General features: G+C 41.2%; 1 protein-coding gene across 1 annotated transcript in view; it reads right to left on the bottom strand.

Annotated features, from left to right (window-relative positions):
• Window positions 1–22,537, bottom strand: part of ITGA9 (integrin subunit alpha 9) — a 210,822-nt gene that overhangs the window by 79,088 nt on the left and 109,197 nt on the right. Inside the window, exons 16-17 of the mRNA XM_057431474.1 lie at window positions 20,468–20,623; window positions 7,564–7,640 (exon numbers count right to left, since the gene is read on the bottom strand). Coding sequence (XP_057287457.1) covers window positions 7,564–7,640; window positions 20,468–20,623 — 233 coding nt within the window. The remainder of the gene's footprint in view (window positions 1–7,563; window positions 7,641–20,467; window positions 20,624–22,537) is intronic.

Raw genomic sequence — 22,537 nt, 5'->3', positions numbered from 1 at the left:
TTGAAAAGAATAAATTCCAAACAGGATTACAAATCTACTAACATATATGAAATGGTATAAGCATTTTTCTACTCCATCCTTTACAGTGCACTAAATTACTTTGAAATAACATTAAACAACACTACAATTTATGAAATCACTTAGAACATAGTGTGAAACTTGGTATGACTTTTTGAGAAAACAGAAAGCAATCTTCTCATATCCATTTTTCTCAGTGTTTTGTTGCTCTTTTCTCCCTTGAAATAACTCTTTTGGTAGTTTAAAAGATCACGAGTGAGGACAGCACTGGAGTGTGACCAAGTAACCAGTGGGCAGCACATGACTGCAGTAGGATCAGTCATGGCTCCATATTTGTGTTCTGCAAGTTGGAGATAACCATATTGGTACACACAGCTTTCTACACAGAAAGTCTTGACTGAAAGCTCCAGACCACTTTCCTAGCACTAGAAATGCAAAACCATAGCATTTGCTTGTTTTCCTTTGCTTTTTTGGGGAGAGGGGGGTTCTTCTGTAAAGCAGAAAATTAACTCCATCTGAGCAGCTTCTCTATTTAGGGTAGCCTGCCCAGGGTAAACACAATGTCCAAAACATTTTTGAAAGAAGTGTTTGTTCAATGAAAGATAAAATAAATGAAAACAAATTCTTCATCTGCTATGAATGAAGAGGAAGGGAAAAAACAGATATTATCAGAGCGCGTAATTAAGCTCCAAATGAAAGGATATTGTTTTCCTCATCAGGATTGTTTTGTTAAGATGCACTTCAGGGGCATAAAACCACAATGGGCATTCCATGAAACGTGAGGCCTCTCTGGAAACAAATCCCCGTTGTGTGATCAAAGGAAGATAAGTGCTGAGGCGTGAGCTTGGTCAAATTTATGAAACAGCTTTGCTTCCCACATGAAACCACAAGCTTCCGGCTTCTCTCCATGGGTTTGCAAAAATCTATGATCAGTGAAAACTTTTATTAATGTTTTTCATGTAATTTTACTATATTTATGTGATAGACTCAAAAAGTACTGAACTTTCTGATCAAAGTTTTATGTTACTGCTCCTTCCTTCAGAAGATGCTGTCTTTCTGCACTGTTGCTGCACTAACCTCTGTTCTGTGCCATCATGTCTTGCGCTGGTGAAAAGCAAATTGGACAAAGCTGCCATAACATGTTTTTATCTGCTTTCTGGATTCCTTCAGCTCAGGTTCTCTGATAATTTGACAAGTCAATACAAAACTTCTGAGGTTCCTTTTTCAAATCCAGATGTCTGATGATGTGCCCGGTGAAATAAAGGGTGTTCTTCCACTGATTTTAATAGGCCCATGAACATACTCATCCTTTCACCTATACAGAGCATTTGCACAATAGCCAGTTTTGCAGTTGTATAGCTAGCCACCTAGGTGAAATTATTTATTCTTCACTAATAAATAATAATATGCTTATAAACCTCAGTTGTAAGCTGGAGATGGGAGTGGGGAGAACAGGGTGGTGGAGCACCCTCACCCTTGTCTTTTCAGTGAGGGTTAGGTACATAGAGATTACACTCTAAAACGTCCCAACAAATCTTTTACCTGGAAAATATTCTTCTTCAAAAATTACCATTTTGTCCAAATGAAAATATTTCAAACTCAATGAAATTTTTGACTGAATGGGGTTTTATCTATTCTCTGGCTAATTCCAGAGGGACCAGCAGAAGCAGAACTGCACCAAGTCACAAACTTGACCTTTCAATCGGAAAGGGGCATTTCATAAAATTCCTTTCTTTACAAGAGAACTTTTGAAAGCATTGATGCCAATCCCCTCCCCCCTCCACCCCCCCCCGAAAAAAAAAACAACCCCAAAATCCACAGTTTGAAAAACCTTGAAAATCTCTGCAAAATACACCTGTCACCTCTTTGGCTTTCTATGACTTTTGCTTCCCATTTTACATTTCCAACATCATCTGCTTGCAGCAGTATATATGGGAACCTCAGCTGGTCTGTAGGGGAGGAACATAAATACAAGTCTAATGAACAGCGGCCAATAAGGATGCTCTAAACTAACACATAATAGCAAGCTGCTTATCCCAAACAGCCAAACACACATCCAGAAGCACTCCAAAGGGTGAATAATTCTGGTTCTAATGATGGATGAAGGGTAACCTCATGTCACATAAATATATGGAAGACAGACTTCCTCCTGGAACTTTCCCAGGATCAGCAATATATATTAAAGCATTTTCTGTTGCTGTAATATTTATTATAGCAGTATTTATTATAGCATTTTCTATCCAAGGGGGCTTGTAGTCCTGTGCTTACAACCTGATTTACATACCATGCTCACAGCTTGCGCTGGAATGCAGCAGCTACATGATATGCTGCAACATCATTTTTCTTCTTGCACTGTTTGTTTTCAGTAAAGCTGCTCTATTCATTGCGACACACAGGCTGTCAGTATATTTACACAGCCATACAGGATTTCCTTCCTAGCTGCATCTCTCAGAGAAGCCACCACCCATTCTGCTCTGGTCTTTTTAGCTGGTTTGTTTATTATAACTGGAAGAAAGTCTGTTTGTTCAAACACCCTCACTGTTACTCAAACGTCTTCTTTATGGTTTTCACTTGGTTCCTGTTACAGCCTAAACAGGACTGACAACTACCACTGTCTCTGCAGAGGGCCGATCAGATAGACAGGCATCAGCTAAGGACCTGAAACCGCATCAGTATATCAGACAAGACATGTATTTCTAGCACCCCTGCTCCCTCAGCACTTTCAGGTTCCTAAAACACCAGAGCCTTTTCTCCCACATAAAGTATCAGAGGACGGGATTAGCAGATTTTAAAGGCTAGGGAGGCATAATCTTCTACAGAACACCTACTTCAGAGTTTCCCCCAGCACATCTTGAGGAAACAGATGTAGTTCACCCTTGAAAAAAATAGCTACGGAGAGGCTCAATGAAAATGTACTATTTGCTACAGAAACCTGATGGAAAAGACATTTGCTGTGCTGAGAAAACAGAGTGAGACACTGAAGTCAAGCATGATACGTAATAAATATATTTTTAATATCAAACATTATGTGAAAATAATAGCTACCAGAACACCCTTTAATTGTGTTTTGCTTTTCAGGACTGGATTGATGGAAAGGAAAACTCGTTTCCTATTGGTGTCCCAAAGCTATGGCCATAAAAATAAAGTTTACTGCAAAATATTCTATTCCTATTTCTCTTATGGGTTCAGGTTGTGTCATTAAACTTACCTGTATGCAATACATAAATACATTCTTTACACTAAGATACTTTCAGTTCTCTTTCTTAAGACATCTTCCCACTCTCCACCTAACATCACTTCATAGATAGGGCCAGATTTGGCTATCTCCTGTGACAGCTGCAAGATTTAACACTGGAGACTCTTCAAAGGGGAGGTGATGAGTAGTCTCTGTGCTGCCAAAACCTCCAATGTTTGTTCTTTAAGAAAAATGGATTTGAAAGCACTCATGACTGGAAAGATGAAACACCTCCCTTCTGCTCCTTCAATTTCACTTCTACTTATCTAGCCAAGTCCTGAATCCCAGGATGGCAGAGCACACCATCTCAGCACACCTCATACCTGGGCAGCATGAACTGCCTGTGTGAAAAGGTTTTTCCAAATCTCTGGTCTGAACTTGCCAAGCCACACTCCATGATTCTCACCCCTCTTGTCATCTACCCCAAGCAGGAAGAGTTTGGCTCCTTCATCCCACAATACGTTCAGGAAGTTGGGATGGGTTTACACACTAACTGATACTAATGAAGGTGGATGAACCTTAAAGGGATTCATCTATTAACTGAAAACAAACCTTATTCTTTACAGGATAAATGCATTCTAACTCTTTTTGGTGTTGCGGTTTGTTTTTTTTTTTCTCCAGTACAGCATGTTGAAGATGTCCCTGCTCACAGCAGGGGTTTGGACTAGATGACCTTTGAGGGTCCAGTCCAACCCAAACTATTTTATGATTCTGCTACCCTGGTCTTCAGGTTAAGTCTCTAAGGACACCTTTCACTATTACAGAAGTATTCAAAGAACCACCACATACCACCCCCCACCCATCCAAACCTTTGCAAAAGCTTCCAGATAGAGCTACAACTTTAAGGATTTTTATCATCACCCACTTTCAAGCAGTCCTACTCTACCCTCTTCTCCAGCTTGACAAAGGAGGATTTCAGCTTGCCCAGCAGCACTGTTTCCACACGCAGTGGAAAACTCACATGCAGCAGCACCTCGACAACAGGAAATAATGAGGTAAACCAAATCATATCTGGTCAGAACAGCAGTGAAGTTTCTAACTTACACGTGCAGATTTGCATGGCTTGAGCACTTTGGACAAATAGCCATGTGTTAGGTTGTTACCTAGACCGTGTGTTAACATCCTGGGCTGTCTATTTGTTATTTATCAAAGTGCAGTGCTCAGAATTTGAGGGCTCAAAATTTGAGGGCACATGCGTAAGTTTTCAGAAGAGAAGGAGATCCCAAGAAAAGCAAAATCAGAGCAGACCTGGTTAGCTTTTGCCAGCACTGGTTGGTTTTCCTGAGAGTCATTTGGTATGTGGGTTTGGCATCCTCAAAGCTGGGTGCAATCATTTAACTGGGTAATTCTAGTGATTCAAATGCATTCCAGGTGAACTCTATATCAGAGTAGCTTGTGCAGTTCTTTAGCTCATAAGAGTGATCTCAGCACATAATTCTCTTGATGATAATATAAACTAACTTCCTACACACATATATGCCCTAACCAGCACACGTTTGAAAGCGTCTTATATATAGCAATGAACAAAACTATACCTTACATTATATAGCTCTTTGCACAGCTTTTGGCTCTAATATGCTACAAATTCATGAGAAGTGTGGAAGAACAGCCAGACCAAGTCGGTCCATCTAGCATAGAACCCTGTATCCAGCTATGTCTAAAAGCAAGAAGCCTATGGAAGAACAAGGCAAGCACAAAGTGTTATTTTGCTGACATATTTCTGCACCTTCCAGCATTCATATTTGCCATTTCTCTAACTCTCAGCATTTCCAACATTCCCAACAGTAAAATCAAGAGATTAATCACACACTTCATGAAAGCATACCTCCATGTTCTTTTCATTGCTCTGAATAGTTCAGTATGATTAGTAAACTTTATCATCTTGCTATTAATCTCTTGCAGATTATTTCCCTGATCAACTATGAATATGTTGAAAACCACTGGCCTCAGCAGAAGCACTTGTGGAGTTTTCTCCACCAGGAGGATAAAAGTATTTACACCTTCTCCCTGTTGGCTACCTTTTAATTAGATAGTAATGCTCAGGCACCATTCAGGCACCTCAGACCTGGGCAACTTACTTTCTTTGTGAACCTTTCGTGAGAAATCTTAGTAAAAAGTCTTTTGCAAGTCCAGGTAGATGATGTGAACTGGATTACCCTACCCGCATGTCCAGCGACATCTTCAAAGAGCTCCAGCAGCTCTGAGACAGCACTTATTGCTGCCTTCCCATAAACATCCTGTTTATTTTAATCCAATCTGCCTGTGTGCCATTAATTGCATTTTTTCCAGTAAGTCCACCAAATTTAGTTGGATGTAATTATTTATTTAGACAAAGGCATTGCCACAACCTTGCTAACAATGAAGTCAATTGTTTAGTGCAGATAGTAATCAATGAGTCACCTTTTTTGCTCTTTTTAAAAAAAAAAAGAAAAAAAGGTGCTTTGTACACAGAGGTAGCATAAACAGGAGGAATGTGGAAAAATGCTGACAGAATTCTGGAGCAAGAAACACATGGGGCTGGAAAAATGACCGTATTCTTCAAGACAGACACTTCCCTAGGATCAGAATCCATGGCATGCTTTTGTAGTAATAACAATAACGATAATAATAACAAAAATACTTATTTTCCTTAGATACCTATTCTGCTTTGGTTCAAAACTGAAGCCTACACAGCTCTTTAGCTAAAGAAAACCTGTTCTGTGCAGACTTGATGGATTTGACAACATCCTGTTTATCTCAAACAGGACTTCAGAGTGTCACTGGATAAAGAAGATTTAAGAGCACTTCTTCAACATCTTGCTATCCAATGGTAGAAACTGTATTTGAATATCCTAAGCTTCTTTGACAGTTGTGGCTTTTAAATAGCCAAGATCACATAAATAACTGCTATAAAAATAAACAGTCTAATGCTCCGATCATGAACACAGCTCTTAGTGCTATGATTACTATACACTGCCTGACAAGTTGTTAGGACTTGCCTCTTGCTTGTTATTGATTATTTCTCAACTGCAAGACAAAATCCCTCACTGGCTTCCCTAGTCTGCACAGACAGGTCTCCAGCTCTCAGCAGACTTTGCTCACCACAAAGCTCAAGTGAAAGGTCACGAATCCTGACTAATTGCAGTCAAAGCTTGGACTCGGCAACCTGAGACCTAACCCTGTTCCCCGCCAATCCCCCGAAACATTCCTGTGGACTTCAGTCGTGTCTGGAGAAGTCCATAACTTCTCAGACTTGACTCTGGTTCAGTTTTGTTTCCAAGTACGGTTACGGCATTGCTGTAGGCTTATATAAAATGTGTGTCTCTCTCCTGAGTATTATTTCTTCCTCAATCTTTTTTTTTTTTTCCCTAAAGCAAGGGAGTCTCTTCCCCTCTCTTTCCTGACCTGCGAGCAAAGCATTTCACTGAAAGCATCTCCATCAAACAGCAAAACCCCTGGCACAAGATTAAATAACTTGCGTCAGCACTTCCATCTCTAAAAATGTGCTAAAAATGCTGAGAAAAAAAGGAAACAGAAGTAAAGTTCACCTTTAGCCTCATTTATCCCGAAATTGAATAACTACATCCAGGCAAAACAATAGGCATTTTCTTAGGATCACCAGTCACAAGGGACAGAACACAAACTTCACCTCTGGTCTAGTTGATGAGGTTTTGATGAGAAGAAAGTGAAATGAGACACACACACACAAGTTGCTAACAAGAAGTATCTGACAAAGGAGAGCAGTATTTCAGGACAGTCAGCAAAACTACACGTTGAGAAACAGAAAAAGATAGTTTGCTATGTTCTGAGGATTGGCTGTTTTTAATCTTCCATGTGATAACTTTGCAGGCAGTTTTACTCCTACCATGTCATAAACTAGTATTTTATCATCTGAAAAATTCCATGGTCCATGTCTGTACTCAATTTGAGCATGCATTACATGGTGTGTGAATACTTCCAGGCACGGTGACTCCACCACTGCCCTGGGCAGCCTGTTCCAATGCCTGACCACCCTTTCAGAGAAGACACTGTTCATAATCTCCAGTCTAAACCTCTCCTGGTGCAGCTTGAGACCATTTCCTCTTGGTCTGTCATTTGTTACTTGAGAGCAGAGACCAGCACCTTCCTGGCTCCATCCTCCTTTCAGGTACTTGTAGAGAGTGATAAAGTCCCTCCCCAAGACCTTTCTGCACTAAAGGTGGTATCACTGGTGTCATCCTTGTAGTCTGGATACAAAATCTTTGTATTTTGATTTTTCACTGCCATCTTACATAAAATAAATGGCATACTACCACAGTAAAGGAAAAGAAAAAAGAAGTTCACCTACTCACCTAGAGAGCAGTAATTTACCCTGAAGTTTCAAATCAGCAGCACAGTCATCAGATTGACAGTTCCTCTCGAAAACAGTCTGTAAAACGAGAAAAGAACTATTATAGCTTGAAAAGAGTATGATCAGAATTCAGAGAAGGGACATGTCTGGATGAAATAAAAGAAACACACCAAAACCTGTGATACAGGAATATATGATGTGAGTGTTCAGGAAATTCAAGGGCAGACAAATCTCATCTTTATCAGAAGCGGTTTTATTCTCTTTTAACTGAACAAGACGTCTCACCAGAACCAGACTTTCCCAGAGGTTTTCCTCAATCCATTCCCACTTCTCATCTGACAAGAATTACTGCTTACACAGTATTTCTGGCACTCTCATTTCTCTTCTCAATGCATGTGTATGAAAATGAAACAGCAAATAAGATATTAATGAAACTATTTTTAGTCCTAAGAATTGCAAGTAAGGAAATCATGCACCAAACTTATTCACTAGCCTGTATTAAAGATAGAGAATTAAACTTTGTTTCTTTTTATATAAAATCCCAGACTGGTTTGTGTTGGAAGGGACCTTAAAGCTCACCCAGTTCCAACCCCCTGCCATGGGCAGGGACACCTTCCACTAGAGCAGGTTGCTCCAAGCCCTTGTGTCCAGCCTGGCCTTGAAAACTGCCAGGGATGGGGCAGCCACAGCTTCTCTGGGCACCCTGTACCAGTGCCTCAGCACCCTCACAGGGAAGAACTTCTGTGTGGTAGGAAACATTTTTGCCATTTTGTAAGCAACAGAAAATTGCAAAGATATTATGTACCAGTGAAACCATCAAACAATAGAATCACTGTCAATCTTGTGAACTCTAGTAAAGACTATCATTGAGGGAGTTCAACAGATTGATAAAGCTGGGAACTGTAAAAGGATGACATGACCCCTGGACATGGGCATGCTAATTAAGCAGCAAAAAGAAGGAATACGTGAGAAGTCTATCATCCCACGAAAACCTCTGCAGTAGTTTGTCATAGCTGAAAGAGGCAGCCACCAGTGAGTGAAGGAAGAGGACAGGAACATGTTCCTGAAATCCAAGAAACCCAGATGCTGTCAAGATCATGCTCCTGCTCATAATAACAGAGATCAATACCTTCTGAACACATGACTAGAATTTTCAGACTCATTCCGAGTTGTAATCTCCAGTTTACCAAACATTCGAAGAACAAATACCCAAAACGAGGGTTGCCAACACTGTTCAGCTAGGAAACCTGACTATACACTGATCTCTTCCTTCACTATGAATATTCCTTTCTTTGAGCTTGGTTTCATCACTCTTATTACCAAAGTAAATATATTTCTAACATAAATGCAGATACAGAGCAAATGTGTGCAGGACACACATAATGGTCAGTAGGGTTGGACAGACCTGGGGGGAGGAAGAATAAAAAAAAGATACAGAGTTAATACATTTCTTAAGAGTTCTGCCCAGCCATATCAGAACTAGAGAAAGACTTTAAATCTTAAGCCCAGGCATAGAGATTCCTAGTCCTTGCCTCTTCAGAAAGATTCTGGGCTAAGGAGGCAGATTACTCACCTTTTTCTGTATCGTCAGAGCTCTCCAGAAAGGAGCAGACCCTTATGGAGTTAACTGGTATTGGCTTAGCAGGTATGCTGTAGGTTGTACTGACTTGCAACAAGAAAGATGGGAGGTTGCCATTTGGGGTTAATTTGTTTTGCCCTTTCATGTTCCCACCTTTTGCTGTCTCAGAATTTGAGAAGTGGAAATTGTTGAGGATTTAAACACAAGGGCCGAACTTACCCTTCCTCCCTAATAAAGGCTACCACACCAAAAGACGAGAATAGCCTTGACACAGGAACCAGCATGAGGTATTCCTCTCGAAACATGGCATGTTTCAGATGTATTAGTCTTGAAAGTCCTCAGAATTAATTCTCAGCCACCATAGTAGCTATATATAGGAAATACTGTTTGACCTTCAGAAGAGAAAGAAAAATAAACTGTAAAAATATTCTTGCCTGCCAGTTTCCCTATTTGCATTGCCAAAATCTTGGCAAAGCGAACAGAACGATCAAAGAGATGACCTGCACGTTTCAAAGAATAAAGTACTGTAAGTACGTTTAAGTAACTACCTAAGAATGCTGGAATTTTGTTACTAAATCTACAGTTGCAGTTCTTCAGAAAGAATTAATAAATACCTCATTTTCTAAAACTACTGAGGATGTATCACTTCCAACACATCATGCACTAGGCAGAAGCTACTTTGAAATACTTCGGGAGTATTTCATTATGTCATAGAAACCCAAGTTTCTACACAGCACTGGGATGGGAGAAAGAAATAAGGATTAGGAGTCCCCCAGATCCATAACTGCGTAGAAAAGAACCCTTTGCTTTTCTGGAGAATCTTGAACCTGAACTCATTCAAGTCTGGAAGGAAAAAAGGATTCCCAGTCCAGCCAGCTGAAGGAGCCACCAATGCAGCCACAGTTGGTTCAGCAGCCCACTTCAGTCATAGACTAATGATATCTATGCATGATTTTGCTATTTTCCACTGTTTCTACGGTCCAGATAGATGTTATCATGACTCTGCTCCACCTCCCTTTGCCTGCCACAGCCTCAACCCTGTAGCTTCTCACAGTCAGTGTCCCTCCAATTTATTCTCTGCTCTCTCATGCCTCCCCTTCCCCAGCCTGTTGTTTCTTCTGCCTTTCCAGTTGAATAATTCCTGCCTGTTCAAATCCTTCCTAAAGAATTAAGGAGTAAACAGACTTGAAGTCATCATAACATTTCCTAACTCTGCTTATATATTCTGTTACTGTGCCCTTACTTGGTCTACTTGAGGGCTGTGATTTCTTCGGCTAGAAAATCTACCTAACCCAACACTGCATGTCATTAATGCAGGAGTCCATTCCTGGGATATTCACAGGCCCACAGGCACAGGCTGTAGTATAATCACTAATTTTAAGTCTAAGCAATCTTTAAAGTGGTTTCAGTTTTACAACACCAGTTTTAGGGATTTAGAGAGCTCTTTACATATTAAAAGTGTTGAATGAGGTAATCAATGGGCTGCATGTATTATCCAGAACTAGTAAAAGGGAAGCAGGGCAAAATAAATTCTTTGCACTGTGGAAAAATATCAAGTCAAAAAGCCTACATTAAGATATACTCACTATAATGAGTGAATATACACATCTGCTCACAACTGAATATACAGTAAGGACAGATGTAGAGCCAGCTGATAAGGAAGGGGATATGTCTAGATCTGGGCCTCAAAGCAAGTACTTTTGTGTGCACTCTGCCTCTTGAAGAGAGGGAGTGGATAAATTCCACGTTCTGTGGTAAAGGCCAGGGGGAAATGTAGAGTCCCCTGCCTCAGAAAGTAGTAGTAGGAGGAACGCTTAGTTCCTGTATCCTAAGGCATTCTAAGCACAAAGCTGCTGAGTACTGGGTGTGAAGACATTCTCCTTTTCCTTCTTGCTCATGGAGGACTGCTAAAGAATGCTGCTAGGAGGTAAAACAAGCAAGAAGGAGCCTGGCTTCTACCTAATGGTCAAAGCTCTCTGCCCAGAGGAAGGTCATATGGGATTTCAAACCTAGCTCGCTAAATTGCTTCACCTTTTTTCAATGGCTATATGCGATTAAATACATCTATGTTTCTGGGAGTAGGAAAGAGAACAGGAAAGAGAGAAAACACAGAAAATAGTGGAAATCATCCAACAAACAAAAAAAGAAAGAATAAAAGTCCCTTCCCAGCTCAACTATTCTGTGATTCACTGCATCAGGCCTTTAACTACTTCCTCACACACCAGTCTATAAAAGTTCCTCTAACTTTACAAACTGTCATGTACTTCAACACGAAAAAATCAGGTTATGGAAAATAATCTGGGTTAAGAATATAATATTCCAATCTCTACACTGATTTCCTGCAAATTGCCACCATACCCTGTGGTATGTACAGGGATGGCTTGGTAATTACATCGTGCTAGTAACGCAGACGCTATTCTAGTTAAAGAATGCAGGATAAGGGGACTTGTTAGCCTAATAATTCTTTATTTTTTAGAACTTGATGCTAAATGGCTATTACCATGTTACCTGGTGAAGTTGAGTTCCTGGGTCCTTACTTAGGAACCAAGATATGTGATCCAATTTTGAAAAGTGCTGATCTGTAAGCAAATCTCATTGCATTTTTTAGGAACTATTTCCTGGTTCATAGCTTTACAAATCGCTTAGCCTAAATATAGATGCAGGAGCCTGATTTTAGACCTTTATTTATTTTGTCCTTAGATTTTAAAGTTGCCTGCAAAATGAAGCTATTACCTACCAATCTATTTACCACAGAAAAAGACGTCATGATTGACTCTGCCCAGAAATCCTATGCTCCACTATACTACTCATAGAAACTGTCCATTCATATATCCTGCTGAGCTAAATGCCAAATGGTTGATTAAAATTCCCACTAGAAAAGCAAATTATGGAAAACTTTACAGGATTTCATCAGATGTGCTGGCTATGAGGAAGACAGATGATTTACACAATACCTCTACCGAGTGGTGGAGCAAACAGATGAGAAAGGCAGGAATATCAGGGGAGTGAGAAACATTTAACAGAATCTTACTTTGAAACCAAAGAACTGTGCTGGTACTGCCTGGTGCAGGGGACCAAGTTTAGCTAGCAAGCTCCTTCAGCTCCATGTAGACTCCATCAGAGAATGTCTTCATGGAAAGAAAAGAGATGCTTGTTTATAGTGCACTAGTGTAAGAAAACAGAAACTGCCCAGTAATAATTATTTTAGTACACTAGTAAGGTTGCAACCATTTAAGTCGAACTTTTCCAGCTGGGGAATGCTACAGGGGAATTAATCCCCTTTATTGAGTGGAAGACTTGCGACCTATGGCTCACGACTAGCACCTTGCCATTTGTCAAGCCACCTAAGGCCAAATGCAATAATTCCTCCCCTATTCCATCTGCATCCTGCTTTCAATAAGTGTTAAAAACTGGGCCAGAGCACCAAGCTAAAAAGAAGACACGCAAATATAAGAGGAACAGGAACTCTCAAATGAAATCAGCTGTTTAGAAAAGATCAGGCACGAAACCTGTTAGCTATTGAAAGCAAGCATGAACTAATAAACATATGTATTAGTTATTCCTCACAGCAGTGAGTGGATTTAACAATGTAATCTTTTGTCCTTGTATTCTCCTGGGGTGAAGAATTACAATTGGTGGCAATAGAAATACGCCCCCAGCCTTTCAGAGCTCTATTCGATTTCTAGTCTGACTCACTCATTTTTCAGGCTGAGGCAACTTTTTCTCTTTTAAACCATTAACAGTTCAGATTGTCCAAATAGTGTTCTCATTGCACAAGACTTCAGGCCTTATAAATTCATAGAACAATAGATGAGAAAAACCTATTGGGTTAATTGTCCCATCTCCCCATACCATTATAGGATGGATTTCTGCAGCACATCTCTCAATATATTTTGCTGTTGTGTCTTAAATGCCCTTCCATTTATTTGGGATGACTACAGAAGAATTCAATTATATCATCTCAGGAGGGTTCTTTAATGACATTTGAGAACCTTTTCTACCCTAAACCTCCTTATTTCTACTACTAAAAGTAGAACCATGTAAGATGAATCTTTCTCACTCAGGATGCTTTCTTACTTAAACGTTTTAAAAAGAGTCACAACCTTTGTAACTCAGCACACAATTGTATAATTGAAAATACAAAGGCATAATAACAATGACAAATGAAAAACAGATGTGGCAGCTGTTTCATCATCTGGAAATGCAAAAAGAAGTCTTCAAATCATCAGATATGTCATTTATGTCTACTTTTAGCTCATTTAGACCCCCAAGGATACGTGAAAGATCTCTCCTATAATCCACCTGCACCTCTGTGTTTTTGTACTTATGAATGCTACTCTCAACTGCCAGGGGTTTTGTAGCACTGAGGTACTCTGAGCTGAATGAACTAATACTATCATATTATCTCCTCTCAAGATGTTAGGTATTCCAATTAAGCTCTACTGATCCTTCATATAACTGCTGAAAAGATATGAACAGAGCTAATGGACCCTGGCTTCCTGAAGTCTGTCTCTTGTCTCTGTAGCTTTTTAAGACTATTAGCATTTTCTTCTATAGCTCCACACATAAGCAGGAACTCCTCCTTACTTACAATTACAATTCTCCATCCACAGAGTAGTCTGGAAATTAAATGCATGCGGTTACACTGAACTGCAGAAATTACCCAGTAGGATTTTAAGTTAGGGTGAATCAATTCCTTGCTTTGTTTTGCTGGCACGTGCAGCTTTTGCTTTGCCTTTAAACTGTCTTTATCTCAACTCATGGATTTTCTCACTTTTACCCTTCTGGTTCCTTCCCCCATCCCAATGTCGTGGGAGTGAGCAGCTGTATGTGGCTTAGTTGCCAGCTGGGGCACAACCCTATGACCCTAAGACAGGATCACCCTATAGGCTGGCTCTCCCCTAGCACATATGTCAAGAAATGAAGGTCTATATACCTGTATTGGCTATTGTTCTTTAGGAAGCCCATGAGATTAAACCTGGGGATTAAATCATGTCTTGCGCATACTCAGTTACTCTGGTTTTCCTCTACTGTTAAACAGGAATGTGAACAAGTTGAACAATTACTGGTGAAGCCTGTCATTGCATAAGAACAAGCCTACAGAAACATGCATACCATCAGAGGCACTGATTTCCATTCAATTGTACAAGCAGTGTGCATGCTCTGGGTGGGTCCTTCCCAGATTTCCTGGCACAAACTGCTCTCAGGCCCTGCCAGTACAGTACCGGCTCTGACCAAACTTGTCTGGAGCAAAAGACAGACACCACCAAAGGGATGGAAGAGGGAGGAGTGCAAATCATCACTTTCAGCAATCCAACTCCCACCAAACGGAAAACAATGGAAATTAAGCAGGAAGGGTGGCACCCAGTGGATCTCTGCAAGACTAGATGCAGAAGAGAATTTGGGAGCTTGCTCTGCCCAAGTAGGAAATAATTTAGTAGCAAGATGTTTCATGTGGAAAACAGCCATCAGGCTGACTTCTGCAGTCTCCCAAAGACTTCCTGTGTGCCTGGGTTCAAACTTTACGCCTATCCAGCTATGAAAAATATACTCAGTTACTGAGGCTTCAGTGTACCAGTAAGTTAAACTGCCCTGCCCTCCAAGACAGGAGCATCCTAACTCCTGACTCATGCCTGGGAATAGTTTGCAGTAGTTGGCACAGGCCAGAACGGTGCCAAGAGCCATTGCAGCAGCTTACCAGGATAAACGTGTCACTCCAATGCCTAGAAATGCCCTGGGCACAGCTCAATTTGCTGGCAGAGACATGACCTGACTCAAGCACGCACACAGGGAACTCTATTCTGGAGAAGGTATCATTGACAAAATGTAGACCATGCTGTGTGTATGGATACTACATTTCAGCTTGCCCAGATCTTGTAATTGCTTTACCCTCAGTATGAGACTCTCTGTGTGTGTGTGCTTGTTTTGAGATAAAGAATGTAATTATTTTTGCAGCAAGCTGAAATCACTAAAGATGTTCATAAGTCAGCTCCATAAAAATCCTCCTATACTTTCTCATACCCGCCAACTACGTTAACTTATGTGCAAATGCTTAACCAGCTTTTCAGACAAGTTATTTCCAAGAAATAGCTCTCTGCTTAAAAAAGGTGAAGCTTATCCCAGGGATGTGTAGCATCAGCCACTCAGAGGTGCAGCACTGTACCCAAGTCAGTGGCACAGCTGGGAACAGAACATCCTGAACACGTTCTGTCTCTTCTTAAAACTCACTGGCAGGTTTATGGCAGACCATTCATGAAGTCCTGAAGACACTGACGCAATTAAATCTACTGAGACTATTTTCTTATAGCAAAATGGTGTCTCCTTCCACATAACAGCAGGTGATTTTATTACAGTATTTAGAATAGGCATAATTCTGGCATACCGTATTTCAAGCTCCGAGATACATTACTCGATACTACTAGGAACAAATCCCCACTGTATTTGGCAGGAGATCCCTCTCCTTCTTGGTTGATATGTATTTATACAGTGTGTATACAAAAATAAATGTTATAGTACAAACCACTCACAATGAACCATGCCAAACCAAGTTCTAAATATACATTGATGTCCCTGAAGTAAGAAAACTTACTAGTTTTTTCCAGTGGATGGGGGTAGCAACTGGATTTGGGAGGCAACAAAGAACCTAATGGAAAGTCATCCTCTGAGTGGGAAGCTTTAGAGTTTGTAATACACACTCAAAAAGTAGAATCCTTTTTTCCCCCCACCTAATCTCGACCCACCAGAGATTTTCTGTTTGAGCAAAACTGAGCTGGCTAACCACTCACAACTTGGAAAGCTGTAATCTTCCCCACACAACCAGTCCCCACCCAACAATCGTGTAAGTTTCTGAGGCATCCATCAGTAGACACATACACATAACCTTTAAGTATTTGCTTGTGCTACCACAAAAAATTAGACCAAGCTATAGCAACCATAACTTCTTGTAAGCACATTCAAGAACCAAAAAAAATAATTAAGTCCATGAGAAGCTATATGTTACTGTATCCTCTTTTAAATAGTCCCTCAGGCCAGTTTAATTACATTATTACTTCATTCTGAAGTACTAGAGCCTCTTTGCTTACTAAAAGAGGCCAACAGATGAAGTCCCAGAATTGCATGCTTTTTCATTAGGAGACTTCAGTGAAGATCCTTTTGTTCAAAGCAGTCAGATGTTCAAATTATTTCTCACATTCTGATTGTTTCAAGCAAAGTTCATTTAGGAACAGAAGCATGCTCCTTCACTGAAGAGTCAAGGTTTGGTTTTGGTCTGGTTTAGTCTTAAATACAAGTATTTTTGCACTGCCTTACAGTAAAGGCTGCATTCTTTTAAAATAAAGGTGACCAATAAATAAAAGCAGTTTGAATGATATCCCACATCCCCACACTCCTTTTACTACTGTAGTCCAAGTGATTAGTCCCTGATCGGGCTGTTCTCTCACATACAATGTAATGCTGATTTACAGGATGAATATCCAACAAAATCCTTTTCTGTGATTATGTCATTAGGGACCTGTCACTTTTGGTGGTGGATGTCCACGAACTCTATTTAGAAGCTGTCTCCTTATTGCATTATGGTAAAGCATTATGAAGAACTTCATATGCTCAACGTAATCTTCAATTCTCCCTTCAAGAGGCCTATTGATGGCTTTCCCACCTACTTGTGTATAAGCCAGCGGGCAGCACACTTCTGTTGGAAAGTCACACGTGCATGCAGGGAACATCTGGCTCATGAAAAACAAGCTGAAATCACAGGGAAAGTGACCACTTCAGCTTTAACATCACCTTAGCTTAAATAAAATCATTTCTAGGTGACTTTAAAGCACACGTTTGTAAGATGTGTGGCTTTTCAAGAGGGTCTAGCAGACCTGCAGTAGGATCTTGAAAGATGGAACTTCTCCCCTTTCCTGCCCAGTCAGACTTCCCTCCCATTTCTTCAGGTATTCTCTACTTACAGCTTATTCTCCTGCAGTCCTTCACAAAAAACAGACACCTGAACTTTTTAGAAGCCTTTTAACAGTATCTTAATGCTGCCTCAAAGCAACAGATGCAACACTTCTGATTTCAAAACACCACTTTCTGACTGGATCAATAGGATCTAGGGCTTTGGAAAAATCACACACAGCAATATTTAAAGACTTGAGTGCTAGCACTAACACTAAGATTTTATTCTACTTAATAGTATCCTCATCCATGCTGTATCTTCTGAAAAAAAGAGCCCACTAAAACTGTCTTGGACTTCCAAAATGCAAGGTCCCTATGTAATCATTAGATTCTTTGAAAATGTATATCATTTACTATATAAACTTTGCTTCCTACTTTCCCTCTTGGCCTTTTAAAACAATTACAACTCATGAGATAACAAGAATCCTGAAAGATTCATAGAATAGTTGGGGTTTGAAAGGACCTTAAGATCATCCAGTTCCGACCCCCTGCCATGGTCACACTAGACCATGTCACCCAAGGCTCTGTCCAGCCTGGCCTTGAACACTGCCAGGGACAGAGCATTTACTGCTTCTCTGGGCAACCCATTCCAGTGCCTCACCACTCTCACAGGGAAGAACTTCTTCCTTCTATCTAACCTGAACTTCCCCTGTTTAAGTTTGAACCCATTACCCCTTGTCCTATCACTACAGTCCCGGATGAATAGTACATCCCCAGGATCCCTGTACCCCCTCTTCAGATACTGGAAGGCTGCTATGAGGTCTCCACGCAGCCTTCTCTTCTCCAGGCTGCACAGCCCCAACTTTCTCAGCCTGTCTTCATACAGGAGGTGCTCCAGTCCCCTGATCATCCTCGTCTCCCTCCTCTGCACTTGTTTCAACAGTTTCATGTCCTTTTTATGTTGAGGACACCAGAACTGCACACAATACTCCAGGTGAGGTCTCACAAGAGCAGAGTAGAGGGGCAGGATCACCTCCTTCGACCTGCTGGTCACGCTCCTTTTGATGCAGCCCTGGACACGGTTGGTTTCTGGGCTGCAAATGCACACTGCCAGTTCTTGTTCAGTTTCTTGTTGACCAAAACTACTATGGTCTGATTTTCCCATGAAAATGGTCTTTGAGGACCCTGCCACCATGCCCTCAGGCTACTCCATCAGGGCTTTGTCACCATGACTGCTACACTAGCTCTAAAGCTCTTCCCACTTCCTTAGGTGAAAGCACACTTGCAGGTGTACCCCATGTCAAAATCCTTTTCTGACTAAAATAAGTGAACAACATCTGGAAAGCAAATGGAAAGGGATTGTTAAACTCTCCCCCTCTCATCCAAATTACACAAGAAACCTAGTCAGGGAAAATCCCACTGTATCTTTGTTTCTACTGTATAATGTCAGCATTCAAGTATTTAAATATTGATCTGAGACTATGTCTGCAGGGCAAGATGAGACCTTTCAGTTTAAAGACAGTGGCAAAGCATCCAAGCAGTTTTGCTCATGTAACACTTCTGTTTTCAGCACACTGCCTAAATTCCAAAGTTCTCCCCAATTTCCCATCATATCATTGCAACAATACAACATTCAGACATGTTAACAGCCACACAATTCCTCTTTGTAAAATTAAGTCTTAGATGTATCTTCCATTCATACATTTGTAAAAAATAAACCATACTTGAATAAATACTCATTTCTCTAAGTACAAGGATTATAACCAAACACAGTTCAAAACACTTGTGTAATATGGCAAAGGAAATCTCTTTTAAGCATTTTTGTTACTTTTTTTTTCTTTTACTAGTATTCAGGGGCCTGCAATTTCAACACAGAGAGCAGGATCAGAAAGTAATGTTACAGATGAACATGCAACAATTACTTAACAGACATGAACTTCCCAGGGTTAAAAACCAGATCTAACAATTCAGTGCTAAAAGCCTCAGACTCCAGACAGTCTTTTCACAACGTTTTTTAAGTTTTCTATTCACAAGCAATGCCAGCTTATAACTGTAAGCATGCTTTGGAACATAAACTTGACTGAATGCAACCCTGAGCAACACAATCTAACTTGTAAATTGGCTCCACTTTGAGCAAGGAACTGGATCTCTGAAGGTCCCTTCCAGCCCCAAATTACCCTCCAATTCTGACACACAAGAAGTTTGCAAGCCACAGAAATCTGATTTCCCCATGGAACTTCAAGCTTCACAGTTGGATGCTCCAGTGCCGGCACTGTGGGAGGTTGAATTGTCCTGCAGCTGCAAGGACTGTGCTGGAAGTGGAGTCTTTAGAAAGGTCACTAACAGAGTCTCTCTCCTCACCTGCTTCATGAACCCTGAAGGTGTTTAATACCTTCAGAAGCACTGTCTTGATCACTCCTGTCAAAACCTGACAAAATTGGCCAGCATTTCCCAAAGATACTAGTGAGGCCAAGACAGACAAACAAGACAGGCAGGATAACCACATTCACTTCAATTCCTTCGGGAACAGTTTGGAAGAAAGAAGAAGACAAACAAAACGAATCTTTATTCTCTAAATGAGAAGTGTTTCAACATTAAGGGAGCTCTCCTGCTCTCACCAAAACTACAGACAAAAGTGTTTTCTGCTGTGCAGTGGAACAAAATGGGATCCTAATAAGTACATGGCTGCACTTACACTTTACTTTTTCCAAAACATACCATCCTATTTTAGCAGGACATGTCCTGCATTAACTGCAGGAGTGGGTTTCCCCTTGCCACAAGACTGCAAGCGAGGAACCCTCAAGAAAAGAGGGCAGTTGGGCCAGGCAAGTTTTCCTTTACTCTGTCCACTGTTCCTCTTCACACAGATGGGCAAATTCCCACATCCCCTTCTGGAGCCAGCCCTGTCTCTCCAGCACTACTGATGGCCCAATCTGGACAGAAGGCCAGGGACAAGCCTTTCACAAGAACCTCCTAAAGGAAGAGAAGAACCAGAAGGAACAGGACCATTGTCACTCTTTCCCTTATTCATAGAATGGACTGGGTTGGAAGGGACCTTAAAGCTCATCCAGTTCCAACCCCCTGCCATGGGCAGGGACACCTTCCACTAGAGCAGGTTGCTCCAAGCCCTGTCCAACCCAGCCTTGAACACTGCCAGGGATGGGCATTCTCAGATTCTCTAACCTGTGCCAGCGCTTCAGCACCCTCCATCTTCTCAGCACAAAGACCCCAAAACAAGAAAGTGACCTCACCTTGTACTGTCCAACTTTGTCAGCACAAGTCTTTACTGTATCATGGAGAAACACTGGTGTCACCCACAGTAAGAATTGTACAAAAAGACTACTGTGTGCAAACAACCCAGAGCTTGGCAGTCCCCTTTCATGTCCACTTCTGATGTCAGTTCAGCTACAGACATTCCAGGGAAATTACACAATCCAAATCTAACCTGGTTCCTTTGTGCTATCTTTTGTCCTTTCTTCCAGCGGAGTATGGGCTTGAGAGCAGGCAGTTCCTTGTCCTCTTTTCCTCTTTCTATTACATGTTCCCCAAGGCTGTATGCAGCTTCAAATACAATTGGAGATATAACGTCTTTGACTCTTTTCTGTAAGAGAAAACAAACAGCTATTTCACCTATGCATGTAGGCAAGCAGATTTTTATACACAACTATTAAACATGTAATTACAGTATTTTTTTCTGTTCAACACTGCAGACACGAAGCAGGCATCTCTCCTCCTTTATTTTTGTATGTGCCAAACAGCAATAAGCACATTATTCCAAAACAAGTCAGAAGAAGACCTGCTCTTGGTTCCACAGAAGCAGTGGCATGTTTGGCACACCTATAAATTCAGTTTCAATAAACCCAAGACATTTCCTTAAAAAATAAAGTAAGGTCATAATTGTTTCCATTAGTCCTCCACAATATGGAAGCAAAGAGCAAATCATTTTCATCTCTGGGGTTTCTAAAACCTATTTTGATTGAGGTCGCCTCCAGTGCACTCCACTTATTAAAAGAAGACTGCTTCTTGCCTTGTTGGTTTCTAATATCAATGAAATGAATGGATGGGTAAAGGTACAAATGTGGCTATAACACATGTTTACAGACATGCAGGGGCAAGAAAAGCCAACTCAGAGCTCCCGCACCCTCAGCACATTTACACTTTCAGTATATAAAGGAAGAAAGTTTTTCAGTTTCTCTATTTGCTATATTCTAGGATTCATACCAGATGTATTAAATGGTGCTACATTATGCATCTGATGGGATGAAAGGATTGCCTTCTCTTGTTGGTGGAGCCCAAGCCACAAAACCCATACCATTTGCCACACATGTGACACCTAAATCCAGTTTGCTGTGTGAGGATAAAATGCTTATTGTGGTCTGTTCAGTCCTGACTTCCCAAGTCCAATTTATGAGCACATGCTCTACCATTACACAGGCAAGCGTGCCTCTCAAATTTTAGCTACTTTAAAGCTTAGCGTGAATTCAGCGCAGATGACATTGAGGGAATAAATAAATACCATACATAAGCACAACAAATCTTCAAATGGGCAAACTCTCAACTTCGCCTTGCATCAGTTAGCAAGCTTCTCTGAACACAGTCTGCCAACCACGACATGTAATTGATACGCAATGCAATTTAAATTGCATCTTCCAGATGTGGGAAAGCTGGGCACTCACTTGCTTTTTGACCACCCTATTTCATCTCTTTGAAGGCAAATATTTGCTCTCTCTAATATGTTGATTGGCTACAGATCTCTGAAGTCAGGCAAAGATTAGTGGCTAATCACTGGTTAGCTGGGTGAACAACAGCAGAGACCAGGTTAAATAACATTTACCCTCCCGCATCTTGAAGCCCCCAGCCAGTCCCTGAATTCAGTTCCATTACCAATGTTTGCCCATGTCCTGTGCCCAGCAGCAGCCCAGAATTATCTGAAGTTTAGACCATGCATTGCTTGGAGTGGTTTGCATGTTCTTGGTAACGGACACCAATCAACACCAGACATATCAGCAGTGGTGGCAGCAGCTCTGTGACCTCTTTCCCACCCCATACAAAGGACCACACATACACTGGGGCACTGCTAATCCCCTTGGCAGAAACCTCACCAATGACTTCAGCCCTTTCCACAGTCCCTACCCTTAGGGTAGGAGTTGCACCTTACAGAGATTACTAAATAACAGAGATTCAGCTAAACAACAAGCCTCAGCCAGCAGGTCAAAGGAGACGATTCTTCCCCTCTACTCTGCTCTGGTGAGACACCCGTGCAGTCATGCATCCAGCTCTGGAGCAACAACACAAGAGGAACGTGGAGCTGTTGGAGCTAGTCCAAAGGAGGCCACGGCAATGATCAGAGGTCTGGAGCACCTCTGCTATGGAGACAGGCGGAGAGAGCTGGACTTGTTCAGCCTCGAGAAGAGAAGGCTCTGGGGAGACCTTATAACAGTCTTCCAATACCTAAAGAGGCCAGCAAGAAATTGGAGAAGGACTTTTTACAAGGGCATGCAGTGACAGGTCAAGG

The sequence above is a fragment of the Pezoporus wallicus genome, unplaced genomic scaffold (genome assembly GCF_028554395.1).
Source record: "Pezoporus wallicus isolate ANWC-B61680 ecotype Strahan unplaced genomic scaffold, APGP_CSIRO_Pwel_v1 scaffold_11491, whole genome shotgun sequence".
Lineage (NCBI taxonomy): Eukaryota > Metazoa > Chordata > Aves > Psittaciformes > Psittacidae > Pezoporus > Pezoporus wallicus.
The sequence above is the reverse complement of the archived record's forward strand: the minus strand, read 5'-3'. Positions and strand labels throughout refer to the sequence as shown.